Source organism: Corvus cornix, chromosome 3, assembly GCF_000738735.6.
Source record: "Corvus cornix cornix isolate S_Up_H32 chromosome 3, ASM73873v5, whole genome shotgun sequence".
NCBI lineage: Eukaryota > Metazoa > Chordata > Aves > Passeriformes > Corvidae > Corvus > Corvus cornix.
Genome location: NC_047056.1, coordinates 68,423,721 through 68,440,871, shown reverse-complemented (window position 1 = coordinate 68,440,871; position 17,151 = coordinate 68,423,721). Strand labels below are relative to the sequence as shown.

Below are 17,151 nucleotides of genomic sequence, written 5' to 3'. Positions count from 1 at the left end.
AGAAGAAAATTATTTAAAGAAAGATATTGGGCAACCAAGAAGATTCTAAACTCCCCCAGTTCATATGCTAATTTTTGATGAAATTCCAGATCAGAATGTCCTACAAGTACGACTGTGCTCAGGGATAGTTTACATGGACAGTTTAGTTTACATCATTTGCATAATCAAGTACTAAAAAACCCCAGAAAATGAAATCAAAGCTGCATTGGGAAATATGCTGTAATCTCTTAGACGCTTATCTACTGCATAGATACACACACTTATTTGTGTTTCTGACCAGCGTCTTTCCAGCAAATGTAAAAATATTGCGCAAAACAAAGATTTTTTTTTTTTTTTTTTTTTTTAACTGCCTGGATTAACTCCTGTGTAACTTCAATTCATCCCCATCCTCTCCTTAAAAAGCAGGAGGCTTGTGTAGTGGGAATGGAGCAGCAGGCTGGAATGCCAAGGTAAGAGCAGCCTTTTCCCACAAATAAAGGATCCAAAAAACAGTGGCTGTAAGACAGTGGAAGTTGAAGCATTATCTGTGTAGAATCACTTTCTACTGATGGGTGGAGACCTTTGCCTGGATGACATCTGAATTTAGACTCATCTTACAGGACCTTGGAGCCTTCAGTGTCTTAGTTCTGGTCTTAAACTTGAACTGGGATAGACTGACAGAAAGTGTTCTCCTTATCCCCTAACCAGCCTGCTTTTAATAGCAGGGGCTGCCCTTGACTGAAAATGAAATGCCTGAAGCAATTAAAGTTTAGAACAAGATCTAGGACATTTCCAGTGATGAGTCCAGCTCACAGCAATTTTAGGCACCCTCGCTGGTCGAGGCTTTTTTGGTGTTCCTCAAGGCTTGGGTTTAGACAATGAATGTTAGTTTTCACAAGTTTAAATTTCCTTCCCAAGTAAATTGCTTCTTGGCAAATACAGCTGAAACGAGGATCTGTTTACAGTGCAGATCTATTTTAGGTTACAGATCCCCAGAAAGCTTAAGTTCCTTACCCCCTAACTGAAATTACTTGGACTAAATGTTTTGCCCTGCTTATGCTAGAAAAGCCATCTCTCTGTTGAGGACAAGAGCTTTAATCCATAGATTAGATACCTGACTTTGATAATCCTCTTTTTGTCCACCCAGGAATGGGTTGAAGATGAGCACTCTGCTTCAGTGTGAAAGGTAACCTCTTGCAGCTGTCATTTAATACTTCATTTATGCTGAGGCACTGCCGAGTGCTGGACTGTACTGCAAGCACTCACACTCCTGGCATTTGCACTTTTATTCTGTACCTGACCAATGCTTGAATGCAAGACCAGGCAAAGTTTTATGCCTTGATGTTTGTTTCTTTTAAGTTACTTTGCATACAAGTGTATCGCAATCTGTGGATGTTCTCTTATATATTTAATAATTTTTATTCTGCTTGGTGTGGATTTTACCTTGTACTGTATAATGTGACATTTAATAGACTGACTTGGGTCTTGACTGTAATAAATTCTTATCTGGAGAAGGCACTCAGGTTCCTTGATGTAAATAAAGTTTTGTTCTATTTTTCAAAACTCCTCTGGACTTTTAAATTTAAAACCCAGTCGTGTTTTGACTAATGGAAAACTGGAAATGTTTCTCTTCTGGTATGGGGAAGGCCTCCAAGAATTGCTACTGATGTTTTAGATCCAGGAGTTTAAGCTGGATTCTTAACTTTGATTTGAGCAGTCTTGTTTTTACATTACTGTGTGTGCCAGAGAAGAGAAACAAATTGAGGGTAAATATTAAAAAAAGACCCCATAAATTTTTTTACCATATCATTTTATTCAACTTTAATATGGTTTCCATTATTAACTTCTAAAACAAAATGATTTCCAGTTTAGAAAACAATGCACCGACCACATAATTCCTTTTCCATTTTATACAGTTATACAAATATTCTAAATACACATTTTGTCAAGATGGTGGCAAATAAGATTTAACTGTACAGTACATAAGGAAAGAAAATATTTTAAGCATATTTAGAAGCAATAGAAATGTCTATACAAAACAAGCAAAAATGGAATAAAATTTTATATTTAAAGTATTGCAACAGTCCCACAGGTTTGTAACAAAAATGTCTTTGCACAGTTCCTCACAATGCCCCATTAATAGCTAAAGCAAGACAGCAATTTTTAGAAAATAATGTTTCAAAATGCTACACATGGTACTACTGCTTGCACAGTCTGATCAAAATAACAATCTACTTGGAATCAAGCAAAACTTAGGAGGAGATATACCAACCAACTTTAAAATTATCTGTATAAAAGTCATTGCACATTATTTTACTCAGTTGTTTGAAAAGTAAAAAAGTGTATTTACAAAATATTTCGCAGACAAAATTATAAAGTGAATGGATAATATATAAGTAACACGTCTTGATACTGACAGTTCAAGAACACACACGAATGGTTTTATCGTTTCAAGAGGTTTTCAGTGCTCCTTCCTCCAGGAAGTAAACTTGACTTCTACTTTGAAATGGATTTACAAGATGTTACACAGAGCTATTTCAACATCAGCATTATAAAACAGTATGTTAGAAACATGAAAGGAAGAAGAAATTTGTACATCTTAAAAAGTGAGCTATTCATAGATCAACAAATGGGGTGGGTTTTTTTTTTTAAATTTAGTTATGATAAGTGTTCTTTGTTCTTCAGATAATAAACCCAACAGCTAAAATGGAAATCCTGGCCTATGTGAGAATTGAAAAAGCACCATGCACAATAGTCTTAGTGTGGTAAACACTGAAGAAAAAAAAAATAGCACCTGGAATCCTGTAACACAGATCATTTAAAACTGGTCAAGCAGCTGGCGGAGATAGGGTGCCTTTGACAGTTCTCTGCTTACTCTGGAGAGCTTGAAAAATACTGGGCAGTTGAGGGAGACACACTGGATCTGCCGATCAAAGCAGCCTGTGCAGTTCTTGCATATCTGGATTACACGAGAAAAAACAAACCAATTATTTTAAATGACACAAGGGAGGCATAAACCACTAAGGACTGCTAAATCCTCAAGATTGTATCAGCAGAACAGGCACAGCCCTTCTGCACAGAGCTTTTCCCCAACATGGAGGGATCCACAGCAGCTCCCTTCTCTGCTTCAGCCTCTTTGGCTGCTGCCAGACAGCTCATTTGGCTGCTGGTGGGTGGCTGCCAGCATCGCCCACTGAACTTGGACAGAGAGCAACAGCAGGACACTACAGCTCGAGTTTCAATCCTGCTAATTAAGTCCTACTTGAACTTGAAAAATAAGGTAAATAAAGTGACTGGATTTAAGCAGGGCAGTGTGTTCTATTTGTGATAAACTTACTCCCTATGAAAGTTTCCTAGTGAAAAAAGACAAAACTCCTATCCTGCAGTTATTCTCTGCAGAGAAAAGGGACTTTAAATAAATAACTCGTTTCACGATAAGCTTTAATTAGTTTCACCTAATCAGAGTCAATCAATCCCAACAAAGAACAGGCCACATAAGTAGCACTGCTCTCCTTGTTCAAGGAACTACTTGTTAATGCTGGTTGAAAATACCTTTAATGTGAGATACCTGATGGAACAAAACAGCAGCAGGCACAGTTTTTCCAAAGGCAGATACCTTTAGAAAAGGAAGAGCTCCTGCTTTGCTATTTTATTTTCATCCTTTGCAGCATTTACCACCTCCAACAGTTTTTCCAAAACCTTAGAAATTTGCTTCCAGCCACACCTGTGTTTTGTAACATTAAAAAGTTACACAGTTTATCCTATCATTTGCATAGCCTGATCAACAAACCCACATTATATCCCTTTGCTTTTACAACTACTTTTCCTTCTTTCCACGTTCCGTGCTGATGCCAGGCCTGCATCAGCACCAAATCCCTGCAGACCAGAAACTCAGACAGACAATAGCTGGAGAGGTGCAGCCCCTCCTGGCCAAGTCCCACATGTGGCACCTCAGAGAATACCCGAGTCCTCTGGCCTGAAACTGTGACCAGAAGGAACAGGATTTAAACAGCTGGTTCCAGGTTTGTAATCTCAGAACTACATCTACCCAACCTTCTTCTGAAAGAGGCTGTGGCTGGTTTAAATGCTAGGGACCAAACGAAATGGTACTTGAGACATGTCCTACGTTCAGTTTGTGTTGAGGGGAAAAGTCTATGGTTTTAACCTAGAGCACGTAATTTTTGAGTGCAGTTTAAAAAAATGTACAGCTCAGTGTTATATCAGTTTTCCGCTGGCTCCAGCATATTTGTAATCTCACAGAGCTAAAAATTTAAGCTGTGAAGGATATATATGCCTTCATATTAAAATAAGAAGATGCTCTTACAGCTGCATCAAACATTGACACTGTCCCAAAAGGATCCCAGGCCTTGCTGAGTTGTTGCATTGTTGGAGGGACAAGAGAATGTTCTCATCAAACTCACTGATCCTTCTGTGGAGCTGATCCAGTCTGCTAAATTCTGATTTATTCCAGAACAAGAGCAATGCAAAGGGTTTAGAGTACCACAAGCAAACTGCAGAACACGCATCTCCTCCCTTACTGCCACTTCCAACACAGATAAGAGCAAATATTACAAAATACAGCAAGAAGTCCACAGCTTAGAAATGACATATTTTAGAAGTGAATTACAGTGGGTTTTTAGCAACCCTAGGAGAACCTATCAAATCAATGCTTAGATTTAGGAGCATTTATATCCCTGACATTCAGACAAGTCTTTAAAATGGTTCATGTGCTAGTGCTAAAAATAAATTTAAACTATTTATTAATTATAAAATATGACAGTATGAAAATCAGGTGAGGGTATGCATATGTTTCCACAAGGGGAGGCATTGTGCTTTGCTGTAATATATTCATAAGCACAGTCAGCTACCCTCTTAATTGACTTCTAGCTCAAGGGGAAAAAGCAGCTTGGAAAATTCCTATTGAGAGGAAAGGTAACAAGAAAATCCTCCAACTAAACAACATCCATGTTATACATTTAAATAAATAAATTTTCTGGCCCAAACATTTTTGTTTCTAGAACATCATCTGCTATTTTAATGCAAAAAAGGGTGAATCTTTTACACTCTCACAGCTGTCTGTCATGATAAAAAGGGACCTACAAAACATATAGAATACTCTTAAAAATCAGAAGAACATGAGAGAAGTATCTTCTGTTCTGATCTCTTCCTTTGCCTTAGCTTTCCACAAAGCCTAGGAGAGTTAACAGCTGCTGTCCTACCTTCGACAGCAATGGAAAAAGCAAACAAGCTGCAGCACATTTAACACACGGACCATACTTCCAATTTCTGTTGGGAGCATTCAGTAACACACTGCTTTGAAATTTCAGCCCCTGTCTCTTGCTGACAGACATCTGACAATGCTTTAATTGTACCTGGACCAGCTGTTCTTGCTTACGCTCCAACTCTCGGATTTCTTGGTTGAGTATCACTGCCACATGCTGCGGCTGACTTCTGCATTTATTACAGATCCCATACTGGGTCAGTTCATCACACACGGGACAGTGTAAGGTCGTGAAATACTGCGAGATGGTGCCTTTGCGTCCTTCTAGCTCAGTGCAGGCAGCTGAGGCAGCCTTCTGAATCTGTTAAGAAAAATAATTAAGAGGTAATGAACTTCCAAGACAGCGGCTTGCCTTATTCCTAGATTACGTACTTTTTTCTCGAGTAAGAAAGTGCAAGACGGCTGCGGGGCATGGGTTCATACACAAATTATGAACATGAATCACAGCACTCTGAGGAGTGCAGCACTGGCCCTGAAGTGATACGCTGATCAGAGCCCTCCCCCACACCTATTTCACAGGGAATCTGTAACCAAAAAATCCTTGGTCACATGCTTAACTCCTGATCTCACCTCAAACTCTGCCTCCTGCAGTTGTTCCTTTCTTAGGTGCTGATCTGATTCGCATCTAAACGTGCCCTGGCTGCAGCCCCAGTGGCTGCTGTCTGGATCCTGCCTGCCCTTGAGTGTCTGTGCTGGGCAGTCCTGGGCACAGCTCTGCCATAGTGCTTTGGTCCATGGCACTAGCTCATGCTCTGATTTCCTTGGACAAGGCTCCACCACTGGCCCATCACCCTGGGAAGTTCGTTCTCTGCACTTGCTCTTGCTGCTGCATGACTTTTGCTTTGTACTATCCTTCACTTTCCTGCTGCTCTGCTCCCTGTGACTTCCTCGCTGCTCCTTGGCCTAGCAGAAAGCCAGGGCTCTTTTTACCTTTTTACAACAGCTTGTTGGAGACACTTAAGGTGACTGCCACGGTGCCATTGGAAAGGTAGAGAAAAGAAGAAGAACTGAATTCAATCAAGGCTATACTGGGAAATACAGCTATAATGCTATATTGCAGTGTGAAACACCATGTATCACTATGCTGTGAAGTCTACTCTGAGCAGAGTAACCAAACGACACAGATACACTGTCTTTCGCCATCCCTTTTTGTCTGGGGAATCACAAACTAAAATCCAGCTACCTAATTCTTCTTTTCCTGCACCTCAATGACTTCTTTAACTTTTAGGGAAATCATGCTCTGGTATTATTGGTTTTAAATTTCTGGTGATACAAATTTTGAAAGTGTTCCTGCTCCTGGGGCATGCCACCTTTTCTATACAGAGGAAAGATCTTCAGAACGTTTTGGAAAAACAGGAGTTCCAACAGCTTTTACAGAGAGATTTAAAAGGTGATATGGCCAAACATGCACTGTTACTGTTAAAAATACACTGTTATAGAAAAATATTCTCTACAACTACAGAAGGGATCAGAAAACAGAAGATGACTGTGTGATCGACCCTGCACAGAAGGGCTGGCTGAAAAAATAGATTTGCTATGTGGAAAAAAGCCCCACACAGAAGATCTAAGAATCAGGACTGTGTACTTGAGCATCAAACACTGCTTCACAAAATAACCTTTGCTGTTGCCTCCTATCAACCTCATTCCACTGGAAGTCACAACAAGGCCAAACACTGCACATAGATGCACTGCACTTGCTAACTCTTGTTTGAAACCACTCACCCGGGGCAGCTCGTGGTACCAGCTGAAGACGTCTATGCCAATGAGCGAGAACACCCTGGCCAGGGGGGGCAGGATCTGCTTGGTGATGTAGTAGGTGGCATTGAGCCTCAGGCTGGGGTCCTGCAGCACCTCGATGGGCCGCCTGACGAGCTGGATCAGCGGCAGGCCGGGCATGCCGTACACAATGACGTAGGGCACTCGCTCCCCGACGCGCGGCTCAGAGCGACGGTCGTAGGCAAGCATTCTCCTGCCAAAACACAGCCTTGAGAATGCATCCAGAGGCAAATTCATAGCTATTTCATTGGCCTGGAAGCTTCCCCATCTGATTATATTAGCTGCTCTCCAGGTGACTGGAGTTAGGACCAAATTGTTTCATTTTTGTCTCATGATCAGACCTAAATTTTAGAACTTGAGACACAAGCCCTACAGACATGTTCTGTTTCAGGTCACTTGGATTTACATGCAGGCTGTTTTCTAGCTACCCCTTCCTTAGTAAAATATTTTAATAAGGAGCAGCCAAGGTACTAAAAAGAGCTCCAGTACAATTTGCTTTCTGGTCAAATTGTCCTTTGCTTTCTGAGACTGCTTGCTCAGTAGAATGATACATGCTTCAAATTGAATTATCCTTTGCTCAGAAAGCAAATGACAATTCCATTTGAAGTAGGTATCAGTTTTGGACTTGGATGTTATTTTATTAAAAAAGCATAGCTTAATTGGAAGACCTTTTGTATTAAGCAAGGTGACAAAATGTTCCAGCTTACATTATCTGTTCATCTGATAATGATATTATTACTGATAAATGATATCAACAGGATGAAATATTAACTTTAAGTAAGGTACTTTATTAAAATTGAAAAACTATGCCTGGTAATGTATTTCACAGCACTAAGAGATACCACTATCACAATTTGTAACATATCTAACAACCATGAATGATAAGTAAACTCTGAGAGTCCAGCCCTTGTACAAAACCCACACTGTAAGTAACAGAAGTGAACACACAGTTACAGCGTCTTGCCAAGACTTTCCTCTTGAACATGTGGCTCTTTCCAGGACTACAAAATGGCTTTCTAGGACCATCTCTTTTCACACACAGAACAAAGTCAGGGACAACTGCCTCAACAGTATTTGAAGGCGACATCTCACTGCCATCCATAACTTGACAGTATGACAGTCAAGAGAAAAAATATCCACAATCTTCTACTCATAATGTGTCAGTACAAAGATCAAGAAAAAAATACCTATGAGCTCCTACCCATAACTTGTCAGCACAAAGGTCAGGATAAGAAGTATGTATGATTAGCACTTCTTGATCTCATTACCTGGTGATTTCCAGAGCAGGTACACAGGCTCCAGGTTTGTATGCTGAGCTCCCTCTGTACTCTTTTGCAAAGATGAAGTCTTGCATGCTGGCTTTTCCTTCCAGTAACTTCATGCATTGATTCTGAACATACTGCTTGATCTGACTAATGTCCCGTGTTTCAAATAGCAGCTTGATAGAACACTCAAGTATCTTTACAACCAAAGGAGAAAGGTGAGAAAAACATGTATGTTTAACTAGAAAAGAATTAATTCCAATTAATTGAGTAAATTACATGGAAATACAAATACACTGCTTAGAAGAACTACCAGTGGTGAACTAGATATTACTATGACAACAGGCTGCAATCTCTTCTACTCAAAGACAAACACATTACTGGACAACTTTTTCCTTGGTTTGCCCCATCCTTCATGACATCATCCATACTCCAGCAGTAAGATTTTTTCAACAATTATAGAAATTTCCAGAGTAGGAGAGAAGATGTTTTTCCCTGCCATCTAAAATATTTTGCCATGACTTTAGTAAACCCTTCTATGTGGTTACCTTTTTTACTGGCATAAATTTATTTTAATTTGGCTAAAAATAAGATTTCCTAACTTCTTTTTAACCTCTCAATACACAGCTTAAAATAAAGAGGCCAGAAAGCATATTTTAAAGGAATTCTTAGCTGAACCAGATTTATGTGAGCTATTGGCAGACTGATCAGCATGTCTCACTCATCTGGCAGTAATAATTCCAGGTAAAGTGAACTGGATTAAGAATGGTCTTTGAGAGAACTTACATGGGCCAAGGGCTTTTAATGGGGTTTTTAGGGGATGAAAGATAAGGTGTAAAATGCAAGTCCTTGTAATGCTGTAAAAGATCTTCAGTTTATCTTTCAAATGGCTTATACTAGAAAAACAGATGAAGACTCAGACAACTCAAAAGGACTAGAAACTCCGAGAAAGGACAAAGATAAAATGAAAGAAGAAGATTGTAATTTCATTCAGGAAGAAATCTGTGAATACTTTACCTTGGAAACAGCAGGACAGGAGTCTCTTCGGACTGTCTCTATGCCTTTTGCATCAAATACTGGGTCCTTCTGGTCCAGTGTTTCATACATGTAACCCACATACCTCTTTTTAGTTTGCAGGACACATGGCAAGTAGACCTGGAATGTTTAGAAAGAAGATAGCCCAATCTGGAATATGTTGGGAATATAAGGTGACTTTGAACATAGAGGGTTTCCTAAGGAATACTGTGCTTCATTGGTTTGTTTGTTGGGTTTTTTTGTTTGCTTGCTTTTTTTTTTTGTTAAATCGTTACAACTGATAAAACAGATCAAAGGACTCTTAAAGGATGGCTGAGGAAGTTGGGATTCTGTGGTGTTCCATTCTTAAATCACTTTATATTTCATTTAGCTGAAGCTCAGATGGAAAGCGACACACCATATAAACTGTTGCAAGTATACTCCCTTACTTTTCTGGATTGCATCTGTTGCCATTTCTAATGTAACTCTATTATCTTTCTTTCTTATAAAGACAACTTCATTTTAAACATTAGAGAAGAAAATGTTCCTAGCAAAAGTAGTGGCTTAGAACTTCCTGTTTTCAAACTTTATCTAATAAGGAGGTACCAAAAATCAGCTAGTATCTCCATCTGGGAAAAGTATGCTTTTTAAATGCTGGTGCTTGGAGAACAGTCTTCTCAGGAATGGATTTTTAGGATCATGGTCTCTTTGGCTTGTTTTCTCCAACCTCTTATTTCATTCTTGATTGTTTAAGTATTCCTTGAACACTTTTAAATAAAAGAATGGAAAACAATTTCCTCTTTGTAGTGTTACTAGGGTAACACCACATCTTCCTGACTCTCATGGAAGAGGGAACAGTGAGTTTAGGTTGCCTCAGGCTTACAAATTCTGAATGAACTTGTTGGGTCAGGAATGTATTTTGAAAATATCCAGACCACCTGAAGTAAAGCTAACAGGCCTGAACACCTTGCTAATGACTCTACAGTGACAAAATTCCAGCAAAATCAGTAACACATTGCCTTACTCTTCTATAAAAGATTTGTTGTGGTTAATATTTCTTCCAGAAGCCTACTGAATGGATTTCTATGATTTTTCATTTTACAGGTGTGAGTATCACAGGGACATATGCTGAAGTGTCCTGAGTCTGCCTAACAAATACATAGCAGGCTTGTAATTAATGTGCTGGAATTGGGGATGGTGAACATTTCCTCTACTAAGTTGCACACATTGATTTAATTGTAGGTATACAATACCAAACTGAGGGAGACATTTCCAAAAACTGATGAGACAGGAATTCAAACTGCCTGATGCTGCCAGCACAACAAACCACTGATGTGAAAGTAGGGAATTTTTTTTTTATTGTTCATACTGTAGTGCTCCTCTGAGAAGGTCCCTGAGGCATTAAGCAGCTTGCAATATACCCACAGAAACAGCACAGCACATGACTTGTTTATCCTTATGTACATTAGGGTTCAGAAAAATCTTTTCAACTTTTTTTCTGGTGGCTTTTTTTTGTTTGGTTGGTTTTGTGTGTTTTGTTGTTGTTGCTGGTTTTTTTTTTTTTTGTATGGCACCCTACACATTTGAAGCAAAATATTTTCCTTTTACCTTTTCAAACTTCAGTTTGACAGGTTTGGGGTTTGTTGCTGTTACAGCTTCAGCAATTTCTTGACCAATCTTAAAAGACTGCTCCTTTGTGGCTCCTTTCAAGAGTACAAACATGCTACAAGAAATCAGACACAGGAAGTCAGCACAGATCTGTTCAACATAGCTCCTGAAAATTACAAGCTATAGTTTCCTGGTAGAGAGGCAGGGATGCTGCTATCAGTTGTACTCCCTTCCTTCAGCTAGAAAAGCCAAAAATCTGAGAAACTTTGGTGTTCAGCATGAGATTAGGAGTGCCAAAGGGCTGATGAATGCTGTGACTATCTGGTGAGGCAGGGAATGTGACTGTTCCCAGGCAGTGCAAAACTGGAGTTCCCAGGAAAGAATTGTAAAGAGCTCTGGTACGCCATTTTTCCCCCACTATGGGCAGCAACAGGATTTTACTTCCTTCCTCCAACAATTTTTTTTAAAATGAAGCCACTATGAATTCAGTAGCTTTGAAATGTCAAGTCTTTTATATCAGATCTGGCTGAAGTCAGTCACTAGATTCACAAGTTATTAAGAAAGGACAGCCAGACAAGCTTTGTTTCCCAATGGCTGAAAAATTATCCAAGTGTGGAACAGAGATGGGTATGTCTAGAGCATGGCTATTATTTAGATGAAAGACTGACTGAGAAAATGTATGTCAGGCAGCTTAATAATATCTTTGTATGCTCTGGTGGCTGCTTTTGCATTGTATCCACTTCTGAAGCTTAAAACAGTGCCTTCCTCGAGGTGCAATGCCTACTGTGTTATAAGTACTCTATTTTCCAAAATAAAAATGGCATCAGAAACAGGCACAAAAAGAATAATTTGGTCAATTAGATTTATATTAATTCACAACTGAAAAAATATTTCCCCTCCCCCCTTTCTGTTCCACATAATTTTCAAAAGAAAGGAAACCTTCAAAGTGCTAAAAGAAATCCAAGCAAACTCGGTATTAGTCACTTTGCATATTCAGCAAAGACAGTAAGCAACATCCAAAGAAGATCCACATGCACTTTTCAGGATCACAAATCTGCCTTGTTGAGACAAAAGCAAAATCTATCTATGAAGAACTACTATGATTTTAAAACATTATAGGAAGCAGACCATGAATTACCTGTCTGTATCACCATATACAACACGAGCACCCCATTTTTTGGTATCATTCACCAGTTTAATGGCACGCTCCAACGTTTCTCTGGCTTTGTGGACAATGCTGTCTCCAATCTGCAAAGTTAAAGATAGATGGAAAATCTTTATTCTGCTGCTAAACCATATACTAGGTTTTGGTAAACACAGTCTAACAGTGCTTGATCTTTTTATGAAAATTACTGTATTGAGACAATATATTTTATTTCATGGTTTAAATACATATAATAAATAAAAAGGTTGCTTAACTTACCTGAAAAAAAGGACTAAAAGGAAAATGATAAAAAATTATTAAGTATTAAATAAAGAAAATATTGTTTTAAACTTCTTTAGAAGTATTAAAAATCTAAGGGGCAAGACAAGACTGCTCAGGATCATTTTCTCTAGTTTTTGGATTCTGGTGATTCCTATGAAAACTATGAAAAAGCTACAATGTTTTATTTCCACTATTAGAAGTATAATCCAATCTACCTTTGGAAACAGTTCTACAGAAATGCCAACTCCAAATGCTCCTCTATGGGAAGAAGAAAAAGAAGACCTTTATATTTTTCTAGATGATCATAAATAAATCCTAAATTGCTGATTTTCAGTACTACAAATGAAAACAGCTTTTCTGAAAGTATTTAATTTGTTTCAAATAATAATATTATGTTATCTGACTAGCATCTTTCCAACATTTTTATCTGCAATCCTTACCTCAGTGCATGGCATTCTTCCAGAAAAATTAGCAGCAGTATAGCCAAAAGTAAAATTGGCTATATATTTAAGACCCAACTGACGAGCTTCAAGCATTCGAGTCACAGCCTTGTCATGCTTATAAGCCTTCATTGACTGTTTCACCATTATCCTGGTCTTCAGAATTTCTTCTAGCATCCTTGGCAGCACACCCTTTCTTACCGAAGGCTGCCGGAAAGGGAACAAAGGAAAACACGGTGTTAAAGAGCCCAACATAAATAGTTAAGACTAAAATCAAACCCAAGAAATGTTAGTTAACCACTGACAGGAAGACAAATTAGCAAGATGCCCTTGCCACCAACAGTTTGGCTTTTCCCACAAATATTACAAGGAACCTAGAATACAGGCAAAGTGCTTAAGGACAGAACAAGCAGCTTTTTGTTCTTTGTATTCATCAGCCCCGCTAATGCAAAGTTCAGATAACCTTATCAACTAAAATGGGACTTCAATATTTAGCTGTTAATTCTCAAGTATTAAATGCTGAAGGAACATTATATTTTAAAAATTCTGCAAATATTCTTTACTAAAAAGTTTTTGTTTTACATTAAATACATGTATGCTGGTGACTGGCTATTTGCAACTATTTGCAACAGCTCCAGGCCATATTCATTACATACCAGCCAGGAGGACACATAACAGAATGAGAACAATAGAAAGCAAGTCGGGGAGTTTCATGTCCCAAATCACTACTTTCTAAGACAGCATTCTGCTATACAGGCAGGACAAGAATGAATTGTTGCACACAGATAATTACTGTTTGATCCCCAAACTGCACAAGTAAAATAGTTTAATTATAGATTAAATAAGCCTTCAGTATAAAGGAAAGCATAAAGAAGTTTTACTTCCTGAACTGCCAGAAGTTCAACACTTTGACAAATACCAAAACATTGTGAAATGAGAGATTGAACCTCCCCTTTTTGTCTGCTCTTAATGCAGCAAAATATAAACTACAATATCAGTTTGATCTTAAGCTAGTCAGCCAACAGGCAGTGAAAATCCTGTCACAGAGCACTAATATCATTACCTTGACAAAAGCTACTCCACTGGGTGACACTGTGATATCGTGCCTAATCTGGTAAAGTAAGTCAGGAGGTACTCTCAGAGATGCACAGCCAAATTTGAATGCATCATACCTAATAAAGAGAAAATTCAAATATGAAGACAATTCATTCATTTACAGCCTAATCAAGAAAAAGCACCAGCTCACATTAAAATGCTGATAATGCCAGCAAGGACAGAGTAATCTCAGGTATAAATGAACCTAACATCCTTTCAAATTTATTAGCTACATACAAAAGGTTCTAGGAACAAAGTAGTAATAAATAGCTAAATTCCAATGCATGCAAAATTTATCAATTCTGCTCTGTGTTATGAATTATTACCAAATACTGAGTTAGTGGAGGCACATACTAAATACTGTAATCCCCTATGGAAACTGTGTATGTTTACCAAGTACCACACTGCACTTTCTTCCTACAAATTCAGAATTTCAAATCAGAAACTTGAAAACCTGATGGTGACACCCAGCAACTATTGCAGGTATCTTTCCATTCTTCAAAATACTGTTTATATTATAGAGTAATTACGAAGAGCAGTGAGATCTTTTTCCAATTAACAGAATAACTGTTAAGCTCAATAAAAGATGCTACAAAGAATAACTAAATTGTACCTTTTAATTTTTAGTAGTTAGAACCAGAGTGAACTACAACTGATACAGGAACTATCCTAACTCATTAAGGAATAACCCCAGTCCAGTCTTGAAGACAGATGGTGGATTTATATTAATTTTAACTTATTCTGAAGCAATAATAAAACCAGCACCATGACAATAATCAAAGAGGTGTACATACACACATGCACAGAGCTGTTTTGGGGGGGTTTTATGAGAACAGAGTCTAATTCTATATTTAATTAAGAATACATATTGATGTGTATATGTATGTGTGTGTATACACATATGCACACACCCACATGGTAGATTTTTATCACCTCTATTGTGTAACAGAAAATGGTGCTATTCATACGTGCCCACTATTTCCAACGGCAACCAGGGGTTCTCGGTACGTTAGAAAAGACACTCAACACTCAAGTCTCTATGGAATCAAAGCTTGTGAGAAAACAGTAACAACTTACTTTCCTAAGTTTTCAACGTGTCCCAGGCAGGTTGAAAAACAGTAGTTGTATGCTATGACAATGGAAGGATATAAGGACTGGAAATCCAAGACAAGAACAGCGTTGCTGTAGAAGCGGGATTCTGGCTCCATTATCAAGGGAACACATTGTGGGGCTTTCATCTGAGCTCGCTGCTGGACACTGGGAGTCACAGCAATGTAGTTCATTGGCTTTGCAATGCGCAGCATCACAGACTCCACACGGTACTGCAAAACAGTTCAGATAAAACCATTATCATTTAAAAATGCAGAACAAACGTGTGTATTAACCGGTGCAAATACAAGCTTACACTTCCTCATTGAAGTACAGATAACTAACTACTTTTCCAAAATAAATAGCCATGTTCTTAATGTATATTTTAATTGTATTTTATATCACTAGATCATCTTCAGGTCCCTTCCAACCCTAACCATTCTATGATTCTGTATCACATATAGTGGAATTTTTCCATGTGCTTCCTCTTCATTCAGCCCTAATCCTAGAAAATTGAGTACTTTTAATTTTTATCTATGGAAAAAATAAACATCCAACAGGCTTCAATAATACATGTGGATGGCCATGCTACAGTCAGTGAATGAGCATTTGCTCAACTGTAGTACTCTTAGATTTGCAGATCACTGAAGAAAACAAAGTATAATATGCAGTAAATGCACTGGGTATCATGCTTTCTTCCTGATACCACAAGTAGAACAGGAAGCATAAAACAGCAAACACCTTGTTCAAGACATGACAAAATATAGCTGTAAACAAGTGAAAAAAACCCCAGCCCTATTTATTTATGTATTACTCAATGCTTTAGTAAAGGCTTTACAAGCCCGAGTGGGCTTCACTGTGTCCATGAACAATAAAAACCAAAACAGATGAAAACTATATACATGGGTGGCAAGGGACTGAAAATCACAAATATCAAGGAACAAACCTACATAATCCTAAAATCTTGTGCTTTTTAAGAAACTAAATCACTATTAAAGGCCATCTGCCTGACATACTATGTATTCATTCACTGTACTGAATGGGTTAGATATAATTTCTTTAACCTTGAAGTTATAAATGAACTTACAGAACCAACAGTTTTAACAAGACCCTGCACCTTAAAAACAGGTTGGGGTTTGAGGTGTAGTTAGGGAGCAGCATAAACTGCCACTGTTGCCTTGCACTACTTGCACACTAATTGGTGTCCAGTGATAAATTGGGATGTGTGACAAGATGGTCAGGGACTGGCTCTGGCAAAAGATAGATTGTGGGTTTTTTTCCCCGAGTTTTCATAGCATCATAGAATTTAGGTTGGAAAAGACCTTTAAGATCACCAAATCCAATGTTAACCCAGCACTGCCAAGGACCACATCTACACATTTCTTAACTCCAGGGATGGTGACCCTGGACAGCCTGTTCCAATGACTGACCATCCTCTTGGAGAAGAAATTTTTTTATATCCAATCTAAACCACCCCTGGCACAAACTGAGGCTATTTCCTCTTGTCCTATTGTTTCTTTTTTGGGAAAAGAGACTGACCTCCACCTCACTACAGCCTCCTTTCAGGGAGTTGTAGAGAGCGGTAAGGTCCACCACGAGCTTCCTTTATTCCAGACTAAACAACCCCAGCTCCCTCAGATGCTGCTCACAGGTCTTGTGCTCCAGACCCTTCACCAGCTTCACTGCCCTTCTCTGCACTTGCTCTAGCACCTCCATGTCCTTCTTGTAGTGAGCAGCCCAGAACTGAACACAGGGTTTGAGTTGTGGCCTCACTAGTGCTGGGTACAGAGCGACAACCTGGTGCTGCTGGCCACACTGCTTCTGACAGAGGCCAGGATGTCACTGGCTTTCTTGGCCACCTGGGCACAGTTGGCTCATGTTCAACTGCAGTTGACCAGCACCCCCAGGTCCTTTTCCTCCAGGCAGTTTTCCAGCCACTCTTCCTGTAGCCTGTAGCCCTGCATGGGGTTGTTGGGAGCCAAGGGGAGAACCCTCATAGAGCTGGCCTCAGCCCATTGAACCAGCCTGTCCAGATCCCTCTTTAGAGCCTTATTAACCTCCAGCAGATCAACACTCCCTCCCAACTTGGGAGTTGTCTGCTAAGTGACTAAGGGAGCACTCGATCCCATTGTCCAGATCATCAGTAAAGATATAAAACAGGACTGGCGCTTCTTGTTTGCT

At 39.0% G+C, this 17,151-nt stretch overlaps 1 protein-coding gene across 2 annotated transcripts in view; it reads right to left on the bottom strand.

The window, feature by feature from the left end:
- Nucleotides 1–1,772: 1,772 nt before the first annotated feature.
- REV3L (REV3 like, DNA directed polymerase zeta catalytic subunit) overlaps nucleotides 1,773–17,151 on the bottom strand; it is a 118,948-nt gene continuing 103,569 nt past the window's right edge. For both annotated transcript variants that reach the window (XM_039568093.1, XM_039568094.1), the window contains exons 23-32: nucleotides 14,959–15,203; nucleotides 13,850–13,958; nucleotides 12,787–12,993; nucleotides 12,059–12,168; nucleotides 10,921–11,035; nucleotides 9,316–9,453; nucleotides 8,305–8,495; nucleotides 6,983–7,229; nucleotides 5,352–5,561; nucleotides 1,773–2,938 (exon numbers count right to left, since the gene is read on the bottom strand). In XM_039568093.1, the coding sequence (XP_039424027.1) occupies nucleotides 2,798–2,938; nucleotides 5,352–5,561; nucleotides 6,983–7,229; nucleotides 8,305–8,495; nucleotides 9,316–9,453; nucleotides 10,921–11,035; nucleotides 12,059–12,168; nucleotides 12,787–12,993; nucleotides 13,850–13,958; nucleotides 14,959–15,203 (1,713 nt within the window). In that variant the 3' untranslated portion in view covers nucleotides 1,773–2,797. The remainder of the gene's footprint in view (nucleotides 2,939–5,351; nucleotides 5,562–6,982; nucleotides 7,230–8,304; nucleotides 8,496–9,315; nucleotides 9,454–10,920; nucleotides 11,036–12,058; nucleotides 12,169–12,786; nucleotides 12,994–13,849; nucleotides 13,959–14,958; nucleotides 15,204–17,151) is intronic.